Source organism: Diachasma alloeum, unplaced genomic scaffold (assembly GCF_001412515.2).
Source record: "Diachasma alloeum isolate Michigan unplaced genomic scaffold, Dall2.0 Dall_scaffold_00206, whole genome shotgun sequence".
NCBI lineage: Eukaryota > Metazoa > Arthropoda > Insecta > Hymenoptera > Braconidae > Diachasma > Diachasma alloeum.
The window spans coordinates 69,769-91,005 of record NW_021680371.1 but is presented as its reverse complement, the minus strand read 5'-3'; the positions used below and the strand labels follow the sequence as shown (position 1 = coordinate 91,005).

The following is a 21,237-nucleotide window of genomic DNA, read 5'->3' as shown; positions in this document are numbered from 1 at the left end:
TCAACGGGTCATTATATTTCATACAAGTCCCAATAGGTCTTAGAGGGATTCTCCTACCACGCGAGTCGATGAGTCATCGATGATGTCATCCTTCTCGAACGTTCCGCGACTATGGCGCCACTATTCCAGAACCTTCTACGACGGTGGCGCCCCTGGTGGTGGTTTCGCGAAGCTATCCACAACCCGCCTAGCCTATCTACTGAGAATTTAAACATCAAAGCAATGTAGGTTCAAAACGTTGAAAATCCGTCGGGAGACCCGGTAAAATTTTGACTCGGGTACCATTGACTAAAGATCAGCCAGTGGACGGAGTCAACCAAATCACTGCAAGTAAATAATGAAGCGAAGGCTATGCCGAAGCTGTGGAGATCCTCAATAAACAGATGTAACAATGACGTCGCGATTCGATAATTACTGCTCAATCCCCGTCGGTACCTGAGAATGAGGACCGATGAGTGGGATCTTTGTCTTCGATTTAAAAATCTTTTTTTTCCGCCTGATCTTTTTGGACGGACGTTAGTGTTTGGTTGAAGATTGTCTTAGTCGGAGAAGTATTGTGTTTTTCTTGTATCAGGATCCATATATTTTCGTATACTTATCTCATTTTGATCTATCTCGAACCGATTTTTTCTGTTTGTATAATTTTTCTGAGTGTGAATTTGAAGGCTAGGGCAGGAAGTAGCCGTGATGGAAGAATAGTGTGTCTACCTGCGGAGTACTGCCTTTCTAACATTTGCAAAAGCAATTGCAGGAGTAATATATCGTACCGTACACTTGAAACACATCGTTTCTACCTCATAATTTCTTTCATTTGTATCGTAATGTATTCTCAGTATCCACTCTTTCACCCAAAAAAAATTACATAAACATAAAAAATTTGTCTGAGACAAATTCATTTCCGATGAACATGCCAAATCTGTCTAGGACGGATTTCGGTGCGAGACGAATACAACACGTCCATCTCAAAAACATTGCTCTGGCTTAGAACGTCTTCAAGCGAACATAAACGTCCGTCTTAGGCAGATCATCGAAAGAACTGTTTTCCATCCGACCAAGACATAACCTTCGGGTTGAAAATTCGCCGCTCGGCGACGATCATAGGCGTACCAAAGTTTCTACATTTTGGATAGCAGAGAGAATACGTTACGACTGAGGTATTTACTACCTACTGGGGCCGCCTGGTTCCAGCTCATATCCATGATCGGAGGTAGGGAATAGAAGAAAAGAGTACTGCTAAAGAAATCAATCACGTATTTAGGATCATGATACTGTCCACAAACTTTTCACTCTAAACTGAAATAGCTTTTAGTTGCGGAACTCCTCTCATTCCCGGAGTCGTTTCAATTTTACTTGGTTTACGTGGTTTCGAGAAATGGTGGTGAATTTACAACTGCGGTCTCAAGGGGTCCGATACGTTTGGTCCAATTTTCATTAGTCCAATATCTTTTGGTCCAAACCCATTTCGTCCATTGGTACTTTTAGTCCAATGTTTTTTCATCCATTGTGTTTTTGGTCTAATTTTCTTTTGGTCCACCAATTTTTTCGTCCAATTCCGGGAAAAATGAAGAAAAAACATTTGATACGTGCACAAAATTCAATGAAAATGTCAACAATGATAGAATAAATTAACGATCAACATCAATTTTTGTTTTCAAGAATTGGGGAACATTACAAACAAAGAAAATTTACCGAGAAATTCATGCACAAAATTTAAACGAAATGTCAACGCAGTCGCTAGTGTTCTATAATGATCAATAAAAGAACGCTGTTATTCTTGTTAACTAGATAATTGATGGTCTCTTGTGAATGCACTCACTTAATCAAAATAATAATTCAGTAACTTTACATGCGAGAATTACGTGAAAACATAAATGTAGAGAATACATGGAATGAACTTATTAAAATTTAATCAGTAGAGAGAGTCAGTCAGTCTAATTCATCTTGAAATGATTTGTTTTTGTTTTTATAATTTTATATTGTGGGCTAATCCGCGCAGCCAATCAAGGACATTGTTGTAATGGTTACGGTCTGCAAATACATTCATGATACGTTCCTCACGCNTAGGACGGATTTCGGTGCGAGACGAATACAACACGTCCATCTCAAAAACATTGCTCTGGCTTAGAACGTCTTCAAGCGAACATAAACGTCCGTCTTAGGCAGATCATCGAAAGAACTGTTTTCCATCCGACCAAGACATAACCTTCGGGTTGAAAATTCGCCGCTCGGCGACGATCATAGGCGTACCAAAGTTTCTACATTTTGGATAGCAGAGAGAATACGTTACGACTGAGGTATTTACTACCTACTGGGGCCGCCTGGTTCCAGCTCATATCCATGATCGGAGGTAGGGAATAGAAGAAAAGAGTACTGCTAAAGAAATCAATCACGTATTTAGGATCATGATACTGTCCACAAACTTTTCACTCTAAACTGAAATAGCTTTTAGTTGCGGAACTCCTCTCATTCCCGGAGTCGTTTCAATTTTACTTGGTTTACGTGGTTTCGAGAAATGGTGGTGAATTTACAACTGCGGTCTCAAGGGGTCCGATACGTTTGGTCCAATTTTCATTAGTCCAATATCTTTTGGTCCAAACCCATTTCGTCCATTGGTACTTTTAGTCCAATGTTTTTTCATCCATTGTGTTTTTGGTCTAATTTTCTTTTGGTCCACCAATTTTTTCGTCCAATTCCGGGAAAAATGAAGAAAAAACATTTGATACGTGCACAAAATTCAATGAAAATGTCAACAATGATAGAATAAATTAACGATCAACATCAATTTTTGTTTTCAAGAATTGGGGAACATTACAAACAAAGAAAATTTACCGAGAAATTCATGCACAAAATTTAAACGAAATGTCAACGCAGTCGCTAGTGTTCTATAATGATCAATAAAAGAACGCTGTTATTCTTGTTAACTAGATAATTGATGGTCTCTTGTGAATGCACTCACTTAATCAAAATAATAATTCAGTAACTTTACATGCGAGAATTACGTGAAAACATAAATGTAGAGAATACATGGAATGAACTTATTAAAATTTAATCAGTAGAGAGAGTCAGTCAGTCTAATTCATCTTGAAATGATTTGTTTTTGTTTTTATAATTTTATATTGTGGGCTAATCCGCGCAGCCAATCAAGGACATTGTTGTAATGGTTACGGTCTGCAAATACATTCATGATACGTTCCTCACGCGTTCCTTTGGTGGACGAAATGGTTTTTGGACGAAAATTTTTTTGGACGATTTGGGTCATTGGACCAAATGATTTTGGGCCAAAATCCATCGGACGAAAAGGTGTTGGACGAATGGTTTTTGGACCAAAAGTACCAGACCCGGTATCAAGCCATATAGAAAATTTCGCAGGACTATACCCAAGTTGAAATTCAAATCAGGCTGAAGTAAGTGACTGATCAATAAAACCTGATATTGATCAGTTACGAAACAGCAATGAAACGCTTGCTTGGATTGAAGCCTAATCCGCATCTTAGAATGCGATCTGTCTCAATGACTGGTTCCGACTCGCATCCACTCGTGGTTTGATTGATCAAGACAGAATCAGCATTGATAAAGCCTCATTGAATTCGGACACTTTTTCAAGATCCTGAACGTATCCTGACCGGGGACCCTATCCTATAGTTCGAACATCCTAGTCAAGATCGAATAAGTACCTGATCTAAGGTGCTGAGTCAACTGACTAATAATAATTATCGATAGTCATTTTCTTACTGGAGTTGAAGAAGCTAGACGATTTATCGCTTATGCTAGTTGTTTACATTTTTGACAAATTGTAAAATGACTTCAGCTGAGCTCTCCACATAGTGAAGAAAGCGGTCAGAAGATAGTAAGGCTTATCTTCGCGGCTGGACTTGGAGTGAATTCTCATCAATATAGGTTTATCAACTGGAACAAATATCGCAGAGAAATAAATGACGAAATCAAGATGCATGGCTGGTACTTGTAGAATCATTAATTGAAATTACGAAAAGTAGAGTACCCGCGTAATTTCGCTTCTGAAGATTCATTCGAAATGAGAGGATTAGTATATAGATTAGTATTACCACGGAAACAGAAAAAGGCACAACTAACTACGGTTTAGTCTAGTATTCTTGAATTCGATTAACCAATGCTCCGCAGATCTTGTTAGGAAGGCTTTTAAGCGGAGCTCTTCCACCGTAGTTGTTAATACATGTTTCCATAGAAAAAACACTGTCGTCTCATACATGTAAATTCTCTATGTTCTCTATTCCTTCAATGACTTTAGTGGGTAAGTTCATTGGCTAATGTGCGACAGTTTCCAAAACCTAATAATTTAAAGTCTGTCGAATGTGCGAATATTGGCGGGAAAAAATGAGGTATTCAACGTCAAATGAGTCAACGGCTGACCCTCACTGTCTTGAAAATTCATCTCGATTTTCTAGAAAAACTATTTCTGAAATTTTATCAGATCTTTTCAACAGCCCATTTCGGAGATATAATTTTTTCTTAGTTTTCTTGTTTTTTTTTCAATAACTCCAGTTCTATTCATCCGATTTTCATTCATGACTCGTCGAAATTTTAAATTTTCTACCATCTATAAGAATATTTTGAGTAATTTTTTTTTAACCCCTAGGTACTCATAAGACCGAATTTTCAAAAAAAGAAGTTGAAAAACTTGAATTTTTAAAATTATGTCACGTTTTATTTTTCACGTCATTTTTCCAGTAACTCTTATAATCAAACAAGTAATTTGAACCGTCATATAAGTTGGATTTCGTTCTACTGTCGGTGTCAAAAGTAGAGACCACTCGAAATAAACGTCTATAACTCGACGAAAAAAAACCGTGAAAATATGAGACCAATTGCACTGTGTAATATAAGTATTTCACTCACCCAATACGAAGTTTCAAGTTTTTAATTTGATTAGTTTATTTATAATCGCTGTGAGAAGCCGAAAAACCCCCCGATTTTCAAGGTCCGTAAAAGTCGGCAAACTTTGAACCGCTACCATACGTACGAAAAAAATTTGTTTTAAATCGTCAATTTTTCCAGAGATTCGTTGAACCCTTGGGAAGCCAACGAGAGAAGAAAAAACTCGATGTTGTGATAATTATTTATTTAATTAATAGAAATGTCGACCGCGGCTATCTCGTTGTAGAATTGCCGAACCGACCTGGAAAAAAAATGCATTCTGAATTCAATGTAAAACACATTCGGTCAATGTTTTTCTAATAAACAATCTCCGATGATTTAAAAAAAAATCGAGAAAATTCGTGAAAAAAAGTGCTGTTAAAACGATCATAACTCGTTATGGGGTTTATGGGCCCGATCACCATCGGTCCCTCAAAATTGAAAACACTTGTGCGCCTGCCTACCTCTTTCAGAGACGTCAATACTAGTTACAGTCGTTTGGGCCCTTTGGGGCGCAAATACACTGTACATTGCTTGCCCCCAGAGAGCCCAAACGACGGTAACTAGTATCGACGTCCCTGAAAGAGGTAGACAGACGCACACGTGTTTTCAATTTTGAGGGACCGACGGTGAGCGGGCCCATAAACCCCATAACGAGTTATGATCGTTTTAACAGCCCTTTTTTTGACGAATTTCCTCGATTTTTTGAAATCATCGGAGATTGTTGACGATTTAAAAAAATACTTATATTACACAGTGCAATTGGTCTTATATTTTTACGATTTTTTTTTCGTCGAGTTATAGACGTTTATTTCCAGTGGTCTTTACTTTTGACACCGACAGTAGATCTATTTTATTTTCAATTTTTCCTTCTTGAAATTCCATGAATTTGGTCAAAATGCCCCAAAATGGCATTGATTGACTTTGATTATAAACAGTATGAAGTGAATTTAAACATATACTTATATGTTACATATTTTTGTGATACATAATCGAAGTCGTTTTGGAGTGTTTTGACCAAATTGGCGGACTGTCGTGAAGAAAAAATTAAAAATAAAATAGATCCAGAACGAAACCCAAGTTGTATAAGGGCTCAAAATACTTGTTTTGATTATAAGAATTACTGAAAAAAAATGAGAAAAATAAAAGGTAACAATTTTGAAAATTCAAATTTTTTCAATTTTTTTTAGAAAATTCGGTATTATGAGCACCTCGGGATTGAAAAAAAATCCCAAGATCTTCTCATAGATGATAGAAAATAGAAAATTTTGAGCCGTCATAAATTAAAATCGGCTGAATAGACCCCGAGTTATTGAAAAAAAAAGAAAAAACAAAGAAAAAATCATATCTCCGAATGGGCTGTCGAAAAAATCTGAAAAAAATTGAGAGATAGTTTGTCTAGTCCCCCAATCGTAGAAAAAATCGAGATCAATTTCCAAAAGGGTGAGTGTCAGCCGTTGACTCATTTGGCATGGAATATCTCAAATGTTCTTTATTCTGTGAAAAATGTCATCTTTTATTTTCAGGCTTATCCGAAGAGAGATATCACGAATATCGTAGAGTCATCTCATTATGTCAGGGTGGGCGGTTGGTGCAAGCCAGGAAGAACCAAGTGCAAACTGTCCAGATGGGTGAAGCCATACAGATGCCTGGGTAATACACTCTTTTAATACACTTAACACATGCCCTCTTTGTGCATAACTATGCCCGAAAGACTTAGAAAAAATCGTAACTACTAAAGCACGGATTAAAAGAAAAGAATCTGCTCATGGTACTATTTTTTTTCATTATTCGCCGTAAAATATGTTTTTGACCATCTACAATACAATCTACATAACGTTCCCTTGCTAAGGAGGGTGGTTAGAAAAGTGGTTTTTCAGGCTTAGCGTTGGTCTTTTGGCATGGCTAACCCAAGCTTACTAGATTTATCAGGTTAAGCCAACGTACACTGAGAAAACAAATTACTTTTGACAAGGTATTATTTTCTCGGGAGTAGAATTTATTTTTTTAGGGGTGTATTTCTCCAGGCCAGTCATTCCCAAGTGGTCCAAGTCCATCTCTAAATATTGCAATTATGTTTAATTGTAGGATGACAGTACTACATATGACCTTGAATGAACTACATGGACAATTATTAATATTTAGATATATTCCAAATTATTTTACATAAGAACATCTCAAATTTGAAGAAATTGAAAAATAATGAAGAGTGTTCATTGAAGGTCATATGTAGGGGAGGATAGGACAAAATGGACCCCTGATGTGAAAGTAATAGTTTTTATTAAAAAAATTAATTCGGTCGATTTGGACACCCTTGTTTACATTGACGTATTACAATCAATAAATTTGGTGGAAAACGTATGGATCAAAGCGTTAAAGCATAATTGTAGGATTGTTTCACGAGGATCATACTCCGCGAAGATCAGGCCTCGCGAACTTCAAAGTCGTTACATTCATGCCTGACGAGGGTCAGACGTTGGATGGGTTGTCTCCATTATCAGGTCAATTGATCGGTTTGTAGATCAATCCTGTTTGATGAAGCGACTTATTGCACGGTGTGACATAAAAAAATTTAACGCACTCCGTTGCGCAAGTAGAAAATACTACGAGTGCTGGAACATTCAAAACTAATAGATATACTAAAAATTGACTGAGCGCCGTCCGTCTCCTCCCAAGCTTTTGAATTATCCTGTCTTGACATATCCCTGGCCCGATACAAACCCTGGTTATGTAACAATACTGGTTATGATAACCATAGCTCGGCGGAGTGTTATCACTTCCAAGCTGATTCACTACCAAATCTGTATATTTGCAGTGGGCGAGGTCTCGTAGGTGTCAGACAAATTCCCGGCCAAATCTGGCCCATTCTAAAGTCTCGTATAACTCACCCTGTGCCTTAATCAGACTCTGGAAGCTAATTACTAAGGAAATGAATTGGCGCACCCAATCAGAATGTGTAAATAAAATTGGTGGGGATATTTCGCGTTCTGATTGAGTACAAAGATGAGTTTGTGTATCGATTTTCCTTTATACTCGACTTTCTAACGGAGCGTATTGACGGTATATGCATGTCGGCATAAACATGTCGGTAATCATTACGGTATATGAGCAAATCCACTCCAAATTAGCAGGACAAAAAAGTCGACGCTGGGGATTTTTGTCTCAATTTTTTTTTGAAAAGATGGCGATTAGATAAAAATTTTGAAAGAAGAACAATTGAGGATTATAGATAACTGAGGGGATTATGATTTTTTGAAAATTGCTAGTTTTTGTTTAAAAAAAATCCAAATTGATCCCAATATCTCTGCGGGGTTGCCAGCTATCAAATCGCCCTTCGGCACACTCAAAGAACATGAAAAACCCTTCAAAATGAGATGTCATATATAACAGTATCTTCAGTTTGACGGGGTTTATACGAGAAAACGTTTTTTTTAATGGTTAATTACTCAAAAAGTTAATTTAAAAATCTGAAATTTTCACCACAAATTGTCAATGAAAGATCAAGAATTTTGGTGCCAGTAAGAGTTCATCTTTCGCCGTAATACGGCGATTACTAATTTTTTTATTGAGACAAGTATTGAGAATGACCGAAAATCGCTATTATTCATGCAATTATCGCCCAAATAAGTGGATATTCAATTAAATATTAGCAAATGGTGGAGGTTAGATTCATTATCTTCTATTCATCTTCAGTAGGATTTTTTGAGTAAAAATTTATTATTTCTCTAATTATACAATAGAAATACATTTTTTTATGAGTTTTCATTTGTTGGTAATCGAAAATTTAATTGAATTCACTCATTTTTAATTATGCAATTGCATATTCACTCATTTGGAGGATGATTGCAGGAATAATAGCGATTTTCGGCCATTTTCAATACTTGTCCTACTAGAAAAAATAATAACCGCCAAACTACAGCGAAAGACAAACTCCAATTGGCCCCCGAATTTTTTTCATTTTATTGACAATTTTTACTGACAATTTCAGATTTTTTTTAAATTATCGCTTTTAGTAATTATGGATAGAAAAAAGAAGTTTTCTCGTATAAACCCCGTCATACTGAAGATAATGCTATGTATGACATCTAATTTTGAAAGGTTTGCATGTTCTTTGAGTGTGCCAAGGGACGATTTGTTAGCTTGAAGACCCGCAGAAATATTGGGGGCAATTTGGAAAAAAAAATTTTGGACAAAAACTAGCTATTTTCAAAAAATTGTAACTCCCTCAATTATTACTATTTTTCAATTTTTCTTTTTTCAAAATTTTTGTCTGATCGCCATCTTTTCAGAAAAAAATTGAGACAAAAATCTCCAGCATCGACTTTTTTGTCCTGCTGATTTAGCGTGAATCTGCTCATATGCATGTTCAGAATGCGGATTCAGTTCAATAGTTTAAGATTTGATCCTTCACTATTCGAATACTGTAATTTGTTAGCTGGGCTGCAGCCTCGCATGCGTACGAGACGTTCCAAAGCGAGACGTTAAAGAGAATTCTCTCGGTCTCGAAAAATATCCAAATTTTGAGTATTGTCTAGATTACGTGAGATAACGATCATAAATCGAGAAAAATAATGAAAAGGCTCTCCGGTTTATCTTGCGAGGGCTCAACGTTGCAAGGCACATACAGCCACGGCCATACCTTGCAAGCATCGAACCACGCACGGGTCATGTTGCACAGAATTTGAACGTTACCAGGGTCATCATGCGTGGCTTAAACGGTAACATGGGTTACACGACAAGGCACAAAATCACCAGAATCAAATGGAAGAGTTTTCTGATTATGTCACTCAACTAGCAACATAATCTGAAGGCCCTTGTGATTGTAGTACCTGCGTCTCCTGATTGACCTTTGTGATTGTTGAATCCTTGTAATTATTCTCCTTGCCTTTCCCGGTTGACCCATACAGTCGTTTTATTCTTAAGATTGTCCTGTCTGTCTCTAGTTTCAAACTTGTGAGGGCTGATCCTTGTAACGTTTGACCCTTTCAAGCTGTAACCCTGGCAACATTCAACTCCCACAAGGTATGACCTTAGTGAAGTTCAACTCCCGCAAAGTATGACCCTGACGAAGTTCAACTTCCATAAGCTATATACGATATCAATATCCAAACGTTTTTTACATTAAAGAAGGGAATTTATATAGCGTTCCCCATCCTTGTGACCTCATAGGAAATGATTGGATGAAATTTGGATGAGGTAGGACCTTTAAGGGGTCTTCTCAGTAAGACAAAACCGGGATGCGCGCGCAGATAAGTAAAGCGTAAAATTATTAAGTTAGTGAGGTTATTTTCGAGAGAAACGAAGCATCAAACATAGCGTCCGTTGGATAGTGACAGACATCACGCATTATTGTTATTGTTAATTTATTCAATAAATTAACGACACAATTCGATAAGAAATCTTCATGCCCATATTTTTGAGGGTTTAATATACATAAATATAGTCTCCTTTGTTGGTTAGCACTACAGTTAATCAACAGTGTGAGGGGTAAGAGACAAAATAGCGTTCATAAAGCCGATGTGTAAGCGGAAACTTGAATGATTAATTAAAAACGAACGAAACAATGAAACTACTCAGAGCTTTTTTTTTACAATTTTCCTATCACCATTCTTGATTATTATATGACATATTCACTTCGCTAGCACATTCTCGTTTTGTGGCCAAAATTACTGAGTAGACTCTTAACCCTCGCGAAGTACAACCCTGATGACGTTTGACCCTCACAAGGCATAACCCTCACCAGGCATGATCCTTGCCGCATTCAACCCTCGCACAGTATGACCCTCGTGAGCACCCTCGTGGGACCCTGACGGTCTCGACGAGACTCTCGGCAGAAATCTCGCTCTAGAGGCAGTCTCGTTGTAAGATATATACTAGATATAAATTTGCGCATATGTATGCACTTATATCTCGCATATTACATATTTTGCCGCAAATATAAGTGATGTATCTGAGATATATGCTCGGATATATATTTTTTCCATGAAGGATAAAAAGCTATCTGTGAAACTTCGCATGTAACTTCATCAAATCTTACTAATCATTCTAATCCACTTATGTTACGCCAAATTTACAGAGGGACCTTTCCAGAGTGATGCACTTCTAGTACCAGAAGGCTGTCTTTTTGATCATTTACATAACCATACGAAATGTTGGGAATCTCATAAGTAAGTTATGTGACTCAGTCATATTCGAAGAATTGCTTTTTTTCGTAATTTCTTCGCCTAGAATATAAATCGATAAAGATTATTTTACTCAAGTGATAAACGCTGTGTAACTCTTCTGAAGTTTTCATATTCTTAGCATCATTTGAAGTGTTATTGAAATAGAATGAAACTGTGCATTAAATTGTTGTAATTATTACGATTACTTTTGCCGTCAAAATATCGGTCAATAAAATTTCGGTATTCAAATCATATCGATAATTTCGTGTCGTCTAACAAGCATAATAATCAAAATTTGTTGATTGTACCACAATGATACTGGATATTAAAATTTCACTTGCAAATGTGATAAAATGTGAATGTGATGTGTGTTGAATTACCACGTACCCCTTGAACTTCAAAATGGTTCGGGGTATTACCCTGAAACGTTCTTGCACAAAATAGTCCATTCCGATACGAGTGCGTAATAATGGCTTTGACTCATCGGAGATGTGTAGCGCTCGCCGAAGGCGAGTGCTACCCTCGCAAAGATCACAGAACACTTTTCCCATGAGTGTCGAGCCCTATTTTTCATCACAATGTGTGAAAACTGAGATTTTTTACTTTACGCACAAATGATGAAAACGATTATGTAAATTTCCAACCTGTGGAACTTGATATGGGTGATTTCGCAGTTTTGTACTTGGAGAATCTCGATTTTGTTCAGGCCTCTCATATGGTATTTCAACGTTCAAAAGTTTAAAAATATTATTTATTTATTCATTCCATTTGATTACCTGGAAAAGAGAATTTTTTTCGACCTGTTAATTTTTGAATAAATTTTGCGTTTCAGAGGACAAAAAAAACACTCAAGCGTAGTGGAGATATAAAACGTACTAGATCTATTACTTTCTTTTTCAAGGAACAAATTTTCATTCAAATCGACTCCCAAGAAGGCCACAATATGTTTTTTGGCACAAAAGATTACTTTTGTAACCATGTTTTTTGTAACCATGTTTCGACTTAAACCGCTCTACCTCTTCCCTACTTATAATATTTTTGAGTATCAAAACGGGAGAGTGGGACAAACTGGAACTGCAGAAAAAAGTGATTGTAGGGCAAAATTGAGATAGGGTTTTTGGAGGGAAAGATGGTTTAGGATTACCGTAAACGAAAAGCGTACCGATTCCGTACTGATTTTTATCATTCTGATTTAAGATTTTTTCTAATGACTGTAGGATTGCATCTATCAAATGTACGAGGTAATAGCATATTTCAGGATAAGTGCGGTAGGGTTTTTTACTCGTATGGAGTTGGTGTTCGAGCCGAAAACGAGAACTGGCCAACCATACGAGTAAAAAATTCAATGGATCTAGTTATGAACCATATTTTCCCGCAATGATTTTCAATTTCACTACTATTACTTTCTTTCTCAAGGAAAAAAGTGTTTCCACTCAAAAATTCTGTGTGTATATAAACAATTGCAAAATCAGAAAAAAAGCTCATTTCCACCGCAATGCCAAATTGCAATGAACTTCAACAGATTCTGAAATGGATAGATATTTTTGTTATAAAATTATGAAATAGAGAATAGAGTTTCTACTCTATTCTCTATTTCATAATTTTCATATAATCATTCCATTCTATGGAATGATTATAAAATCTTCATCAATTTTCAGTTTAATGGCGGTGCAGGAATAGAGGTCAAATGCCCATCTCCCCTTCTGGTCAGGGACAAAAAGGCATATGAATCAGACCAAGTGATGAATATGCTCAAATGTGTAAATATTGTGACATTTTTCGAAAGCAATTTGAGAAAAATACATAATTGCCGCTCACACAGAGAGATTCAAGTCGAATCTCCAACCTGATTCACGTCAATTTTGCAGCTTGATTCAAGACGATTTTCAGCTTGTTTCGAGAAGATTAATCGACTTGATTCAGAGAGGTTACTCACTCCCGAAATCACGACACCACTCTGCCATGAAATCATTCCGAAATCACTCCGAAATCCGTAAAATCACCGAAATCACTGACATCAAGTGATTTCAGTTCTCTGCAATCATTTTCGAAATCATCTCCAAAATCACGTGAAATGGTCTGAAATCGATGAAATGACCGAAATCAGTGGCGCACTGGCATAATGCGAACCGTGCAAGTAATTCGTGATTTTGAAATTGACACGCCTACCAACGATCTAGAAATTTCGTCGGTTTATCATCAGTTACCTATCAATTGCAACCGACGTGGTCACCGGTTCCACACAGCTTTCAACCTACAAGGAACTCACGGAAACGTCACGCAGTTACCTCACTGGTTACACGTAGGTGTAACCCATCAAAAATCCACATGATTATTTATTCATCTAATTATTATTAACAATTTGTGAATAATGAATAACTCATTAATTGCTATGGAAAAGCATGCCCAATGATAAGAATCGATTTATATACGTAGAAAAAGAAAAAAAAATCACATTTTCGGTGAGTGGTCACCCATCCAATTCCGAACCGTACTCGATGTTACTTTGATGATCGTCTGCTGTGCTGAAGTCCAAGTCCACTATCCTGTAATTCTTGAGAATATCACATTCCGACATGCCAGATAAGGCGAGGATTCTTATTCTTTGACGATTGACTTATGATTATTATGCCTAAACCTTAATTGTAACCCTTCTTTTTTACCTTTATTTCTGACCATTATTGCTGGCCCTTATTAATGAACCTTATTCCTGACCCTTGAGACCCTCAATTTTGACTTTCCATTCTGACCCTCGTGACCCTTATTTCTGACGTCTATTGTTTATCCCCCTTTCTGACCCTCGTGATCCTTATTTCTCACTTCTATTATTTATCCCCATTTTTGATCCCCATGACCCTTATTTCTGACGTGTATTTTTGACTCGCATTTCTGACCCTCGTGACCCTTATTTTCGACACTAATTCCTGATCCTTATTCCTGCCTCTCGTGACCCTTATTTCTGACATTTATTTCTGATCTTTATTTTTGACTTTCATTTCTGACTGCTGATTTTGACCCTTATTTAGTGTACTGCTGAATTCTCGACCAGTTATGCCCGGCTGGACTTGGATAATTGAATGCCGTTAATACTTTGTAAGGGACAAATAAGTTACAAACGGGTTGAGCTACGTGAGAGTGATCGGTGGTGAACTCATCTGTAACGGACAATAATCGTCCCTACGAGTATTGTTGCGTTTGGAACCTACGGGTTACACGTCAGGTACAACCTACGAGTCAGTAACCCGCAACAAACTCATAGGTTCCCAATGCACGTTGGGGGCTCCCGACGAAATTTCTACTCGGGCGATGGTAATAAACTGCCGTATACTCACTGCCATAGTAAAATGGTAAAGTGGATCGCTTTTCATCCTGATTAGCTTAAGATTGGGGGAGTGGAATCAAACGAATTTGTTATCAGTTGCCAGTTATTATTGCTAGTTTTAATTTTCAGAATTTATCACAATCCGTTTTGCCCCACCTCTATTATTTATTAACTTTATTTTCCTGAAATCACTAATTTAGAATTAATGAAATCATTCGAAATCATGACATCACCTTCCGTGAGGCTCGAAATGCCCGAAATCATTTTTTCCGAAATCACTGAAATCACTCGAAATCGACTTCATTTCAAAATCATGGTGTCACTTAATTATGGAGTAAGTAGCTCCTCGCTTGATCTACGTCTATTTTGATCTCGATTCGAGTGGATTTTTCGACTTGATTTAAGTCTATTATCAGACTTGATTCCAATCGATTCTAGAGGGTCATGCTATACATGGGTGGATAATACAGGGTGTCCCAAAATGAAAGGTCGTCTTTGTAAGGGTAGTTCGGGGAGCTCATTTGGAGACGAAAAGTCTAATGACATTTTTCTCTCCCACGCTTTGTTGACGAGTTATTCGCGAACAAAGCGAAAATTCAACGCAAAACACCCTTTCTTTGGAAATTCATATCTCCTCTCTTACTTAGGCTGGAGGAATAAAAATGATGCCAATTGATTGGGCACTTAACGCACAATGAGCTGAAAAAAATGTTCTCCTATGATCATACCCGGCTGAGAAAACCCGCAATGAATTTCAACGTGGTGTCAGAACCGTTTTTGCCTGTCGGACAGAAAAATGTCATTAGACTTTTCGTATCCAAATGAGCCCCCCAAGCTACTTTTACAAGGACGACCTTTCATTTTGGGACACCTTGTATATGGGAAAGGATATGGGATTATCAATGGGGTGAGGGATTTATGGGCGGGGTGGTGAAAGTTGGGCTTTATCATCGAGTGCCACTGATAGAAGGATTCAGTTGCTGTAACCGAGGTTCTGTAACTATTACCCATTTGCCCAGTTGAATATGAACAACTGAATGTAGAATTTCGAAACATTCTCGCGACGAAATTTGCAGTCAAAGTCGCTCTCAATCAGGTCATAACTGGTAGACCCAGTTAGAATAGGCCATTGGGTGAGTACATCGTCAATGGTTTTGTATTTTTTATTCCCAATATCTTCTTGACGAAGAGAATAGGTCGCTCCCCAGTGCTGTGTCACCAATGTTTTATCTCTACAGTGCACCAGTAGAGCTTTGCTCATCTGGCGGGCGTCTCCATCGCAATCTACATTTGATGAAAATAGATGAAAATCAGCAAAACTAGGAAGGAAAGCTATGGAATTACCAATTTGTGATCTGAAAGAAGGAAAGTACCTGAAGGAATGTCAGTAGCTTCAACACCTCGTTGCAAGAATTGTTTCTCAAGGTTGTTCGCCAGTCGAATGATTGCTAACCGATTGTGATATTTATCCACCAATTTTCCTTTGGAAGCAACGGATTTTGAGGTTCTACTTACTGCTTTGCGTGTTGGTGGTACATAGTAGGTTTGCACAATCTCTTTGGGAAACAGTGCCACAATTTTGTTTGCTAATGCCTCAAACTCTGGATTTTTTCTGTAAAATCCGAAAAAATATCATCAGTATAAAGCTGGAGCTGATGACTTCAAAAAATTTGGGAAGAAGAATGAAAATTTGTCTAACAATAATACTCACAAATTGTCCTTGATATAATGCAGGGTGATTACTTCACATAAGACTGCCTGGCAAGTAGTTGATAACTCCTGCTTGTATTTATAAATCCTGTACACAGCATCACCGTAAGGATGATTTCTCACTATTTTCTTCAAATCGTCATGATCAACTTTTGTTGAAGTGGTCTTTTTACGCTTGGAGGAATGCCCTGGGAGAGAATCTCCAGAATAATCTGCGATTTTATCTGATCTGCTACAACTTTCCGTTAGTTGTTGTTCTATCTCCTCCTCAACGTCAACTTCAAGATCCTGATTTACCAAGGCATGACTCTCCAGAAAATTCTCCAATGCCTCACAATTTTCTGCGTTAATATCATCCTCATTTCCATTCAATGTAGAGCTGGCAATTACTACTAATTCGTCTGGTAAAACTTGACCTTGAGCACCAGAAGAGAGACGTTGATTGGACGTTTTGACAGTCTTTGTTGTTTCAATCTGAAAGACAATTTATAGAAATTACTAACCACAGTAAATACCACCAACTATAGCTCCATTTGCCCTCTGCCCCTCTCTCTGCCTCTCATTTCTCTCTCTCTCCAACCTCTCCCTATTAAAATAAAGACCAACACATTCCATTCTCATCATCAGACAACACAAGGAGTTGAAAAAAAAATTATAAATAGATTTTTGTTAAGGATAATGGTAGTGTGAACTGATTTAGGGAGATTAGGCCTGATAAATCACATTTGAAATCCCTCAAGGATGCTTTAAAAACTTGAAAATTTGAAAAAATCATTGCGAGTTTACTCTATTGTTTCATCTCACTTCAATTAACTGATCTTCAACAAATCTACAAAATAATCTGGACAAATTTCCTGGACTTACCTCGTTAGAACAATTTGTTATTTTTGACGTGATAAAACTTCACGAGTCTATTCAGCTCATATTAATTGTTTAATTATTGTTGTAATTTTTTTTTATTTTATTGATGCTTTTATAATTATTTGACCCAATAATTGGCCTTGTGGTGTGGGGTCTTTATACATAATAAATAAATAAATATGATTAATTAATTGATTATCCAGAGAGTGAAGGATTTGAGGAGAAATTGTAAAGATAACTTTTATCACATAGTTTTAAATCAAATAACTACATGGATAAACAATGATGTTCTAGTTCGTCACGTTTTATCACCTCAATGTCGAATTTGATAGAATCTTTTTTAATCGTGAAATGTGTACTGATATATTTTACTCTTATAAACCTACGTGTTCTTTGAATTTTTTTTGCAAGATGAATAGTTTTTCCAAATTTGTTATAACACTTTGTTTGTCGCGTTATGTGGTAATTTCAAAAACTCTTCCAATATTTCCAGATTATTGATCCCAGACTCTGTGAAATAATCCAAGACGAAATGAGAACAAAAAATGACAAGGGTTAAATGCTCGTACATAAAATAGAAATTTTTGAAGGTTATGGCTTTTGAAAAATAACCCAGAGATGGAATAATGAAACAAAAAATATTAGAAAGGCATAAGAATAGTTCAGGAACTTGTAGAAACAATTGAGACATCATTATTGATGGTTAGAGTTTGGGATATATTTTAATGAATAGGTTATTTTCCAACATGCACGTAACAGAAATGTAATCAAACAGTGGATCGATTCATTCGTCATTACTCATTCGTAATACATCAATGTACTTACCGTCCAATTTCTCGAAAACATCAATCAAATTCCACTCTTCAAATAAACTTTTCATTTTTTAATAATTAACGTGAATAATTTCAATAATAAATAATTTATCCGAAGTCAACCGGCGTCACTGCGACATATCAATATGGACCGGTGATCTAACCTTCAACTAGATGGCGCATTGCATTACCCTCGAGTCGGTAACTATTACCGAATACGCGGTTGGCGGAAGAGAAAAGTTGATTTGATACAACTGCAACGAGAATTGCCTTGTAATTGGATGAAAGGAGATTTCTGGTTAAATGGAATGAATTGCCAGTTGCATGAACTGCATCAGTGAAAATAGGTTCAACTGAATTCATAAAGTAACATTAACAAATCCCTTCTATCAGTGTGAGGGGTTTCAAGCAAGGGTCTTATGTATGGTCTTATGTGGAGGTCTCGCTTGGCCGGGACGGGTCTTATATATGTGGAGGAGGGGGGTTTATTAAAACGCGATTTCATTGATTGCGCGGGTTTTATATCGGGGAAGGTGGGATTATATAAGGATCGGAAATATATAAGAATCAACACTAAGCGTCACAAGGGCTAGGCGTTATGGTTAGAAATGACGAAATTAAATGAGAGTCAAAACAAAAGGACAGAAATGAAAGTCACAATTCCGGGTCTCGAAGGTATGAGTCAGAAATAATGGTCAACAATCGGGGTCAGAAAAAAGAATCTGAACGAATCATCAGTTTAGGTGTGAGGGTCTGAAATAAAAGCAGAAAATACATTAAGAAGACAAGAGTTTTTTGAGAACTTCGTTTTAACTTGTATCGAGATATTCCTGGCTCGAAAATTTCCAAGCGCACAAGATCTCACACTAAGAAAAAAAATCTTACGCCAAGAAATTTTATAGTTGTCCGAAAGATGAGGAAATCGGTTCATATCAAGAAAACGAGTTCTCAAATCAATTCAAGTGGTTTTTGCATTACATTCTTTTAGAGTCGAGGCTAACAACTATTAAATGAATTAATTCGATTTTTCTTGGTATGAGAAATCGCTTTCTTGTCATTAAGAAATTGTCCTTGTCTTTAGGACAACTATACCAAATCTTCCGAAAAATTTTTTTTGCCAAGAAGATTTTGCACGATAGTTTGCTCTTGAAAATTTTCAAGCTACGAGTTTCTGGATATAAATAAAGATGTACTTCTCAAAAAACTTTGTTTTCCTCAGTATAGGGATTGAAACTAAAGATTAGATGCAAGAATAAAATTTAACGGTCACGAGGGTCAAGTGTGATGTGAAAAATGAGGGTCAGATATGAGAGTCAAAAACTAAGGTTACAAAATCAAAGGCTTGAAACTAAGAGTCACAAAAATGAGGATCAAAATCACAACTGAGGGTCAAAAGTAAGGCTCATTTCTGAATTTTACTTTTGATTACTGAATTACTTTTGACCCGTGTTAACATGTCTCTTGCAATATTGAAGATTTGTATTTTGAATGGGCGCAATCGGCCGAATCGTTTCAGAGATACCTTTTGTATATAATCTATTTCATCAAAAGATTGACAAATCTCCCTGTAGACACCCTGCAGATCGTGATTACGGTTCATACGGTTCATCGTGACATACGGTTGTATGTCTGTCACAGACACATGGACTGGAAATTGCGACGGATTCATTTTGAAGCTTACTGCTCGTAGAATTGGTAAAAGTGAAAAAAAGAAAAATACTAATAACGCAAAAAGCAATAGTCACATGCTTTCTGTCGGATAGGCTCAAATCCCAGCTTATTTTTCATTTTTTTCCCTCTGAACGTTTTTATTTACAAAATAATTTATCATTTGTCAAAGATTTGAAAATACAATAAAGGAAAATGTAAAAAATTGAGAAAATAGTCAATTTTTCCATAGAAAAGTCTAAAAGTAATTTTTCATATGCGATAAAATTGAAAGAAAAAGGATTAAAAAATTTATTGTCTTTTCGACATTGAGAAAACCATATGACAGCCTCAACAATATTCAAATTTGGAAGGTACAAAATCGAACCATTAATTAGCGAAATTAGCCATATATTCGTTTATATGTAAGGGAGATTTTTGAAAATACCTACTCATTTAGGTGAGAAAAAAATATAATTCTGTCAACCCAATTTGTTTCAGCCAAGAAGTCATAGGGAAATGTTGTATGGAAATTACGGACATTTGTTTGTCTGAAACAAATTTAATGGGCAGAATTTTTTTTTTCAGTATAACTCTCGGGATATTATAACCGTTTTTTTTATTACATTGAGAACTTTATTTGTGTACGAGAAATTGAAAATAAACAGTAATTCCTCCAATTCAAAATTTTAGTTGTGATTTCGATTACATATTTGAATTGCTAAAAACCTTCTTCTCACACTTTAAGGTGGAACTCCACGGCAGCTGATACCTGTCGTGAGCGAAATATGAATCTCCGAAGTTTCGCAATGCTTCTTCCCTGTGGAATATCTCTTTTCTCAGGCGTGGAGTTCGTATGTTGTCCAAAGCATCTGAAAGGTATGTAACGTACGGAGTCATTACATGATGGATTCGGAATAGGCATGTGCAAAAATTTTATGACACTTCAGTGACACATCATATTACTATCACATCACAGAGGCCAGTTATGACAATTTTCGTCACATGACCAATAAGTGACCACATTGTCGACTGACCATCAATAAAAAAATGGATTTTAGGAATCTTCCCCCCCGGAAAAAATCTCGGGACAAAATCCCCCTGGACAATATCACCCAAAAAAAACCCGGACAAAATCTCCCCCCAATAATCTCCCCCGAAAACTTATTCGTACAATCACAACAATATTATCGATCATACAGCTAAAAAGGAAAAAAAAGCAAATGAAAAAATTTCCAACTCACTTGTCTTTATTTCACGGAAGTCATTGAAAAACGTGAAAACATACTTATCGAGAGGTTCAAATAATGACGAAAAAAACACAAAGAATAAAACTGCTCCAATCACAACATTTGCAAAACAGCAATCAATATCGCTTGACTCAAGCGGGTTCACGCAATCATCCCAAACAAAAAAAAATCAAGGAAAATAAAAAAAGAAATTAATCAAAAAATATAACTCAAAGTATTTACACGAATTCGCCCTAAAAAATCAAAATCACCAAAATATCCACATATTGTGACATCACAAAATATTGTCGGGAAGGATTTTGGAGTAGGTAGAAGGGGAACCAGAATGATTGTCGACGCACCCCCCCCCCCCCCCNAGGGGAACCAGAATGATTGTCGACGCCCCCCCCCCCCGGGAAATACCGCCGAGCTATCTCAAATAAAATGAAAGGAAAAGAAACATAGAAATATAAATTTTTAAAATAAACCTTTGTTAACATTTTTTTGTATCGAATTTGATGATTCTCCTCTCAGGGGAGATTTTGTTTAAGAGATTTTGTCCGGGAGATTTTGTAGGGGGGGGGCGTAATAACTTCGTA

General features: G+C 36.7%; 2 protein-coding genes across 2 annotated transcripts in view; one reads left to right on the top strand and one right to left on the bottom strand.

The window, feature by feature from the left end:
* LOC107036124 (amyloid-beta-like protein) overlaps window positions 1-21,237 on the top strand; it is a gene marked incomplete at its 3' end in the record, with an annotated part of 135,271 nt that overhangs the window by 59,800 nt on the left and 54,234 nt on the right. The window contains exons 4-6 of the mRNA XM_015253865.1: window positions 6,420-6,546; window positions 10,970-11,060; window positions 20,158-20,288. Coding sequence (XP_015109351.1) covers window positions 6,420-6,546; window positions 10,970-11,060; window positions 20,158-20,288 — 349 coding nt within the window. The remainder of the gene's footprint in view (window positions 1-6,419; window positions 6,547-10,969; window positions 11,061-20,157; window positions 20,289-21,237) is intronic.
* Window positions 14,530-17,902, bottom strand: LOC107036217. The gene is made up of 4 exons (XM_015254010.1): window positions 17,776-17,902; window positions 16,091-16,563; window positions 15,753-15,991; window positions 14,530-15,663 (listed from the first exon to the last, which is right to left on the bottom strand). The coding sequence occupies exons 1-4, from the start codon at window positions 17,794-17,796 to the stop codon at window positions 15,383-15,385; spliced, it is 1,014 nt and encodes a 337-aa protein (XP_015109496.1). The 5' UTR covers window positions 17,797-17,902; the 3' UTR covers window positions 14,530-15,382.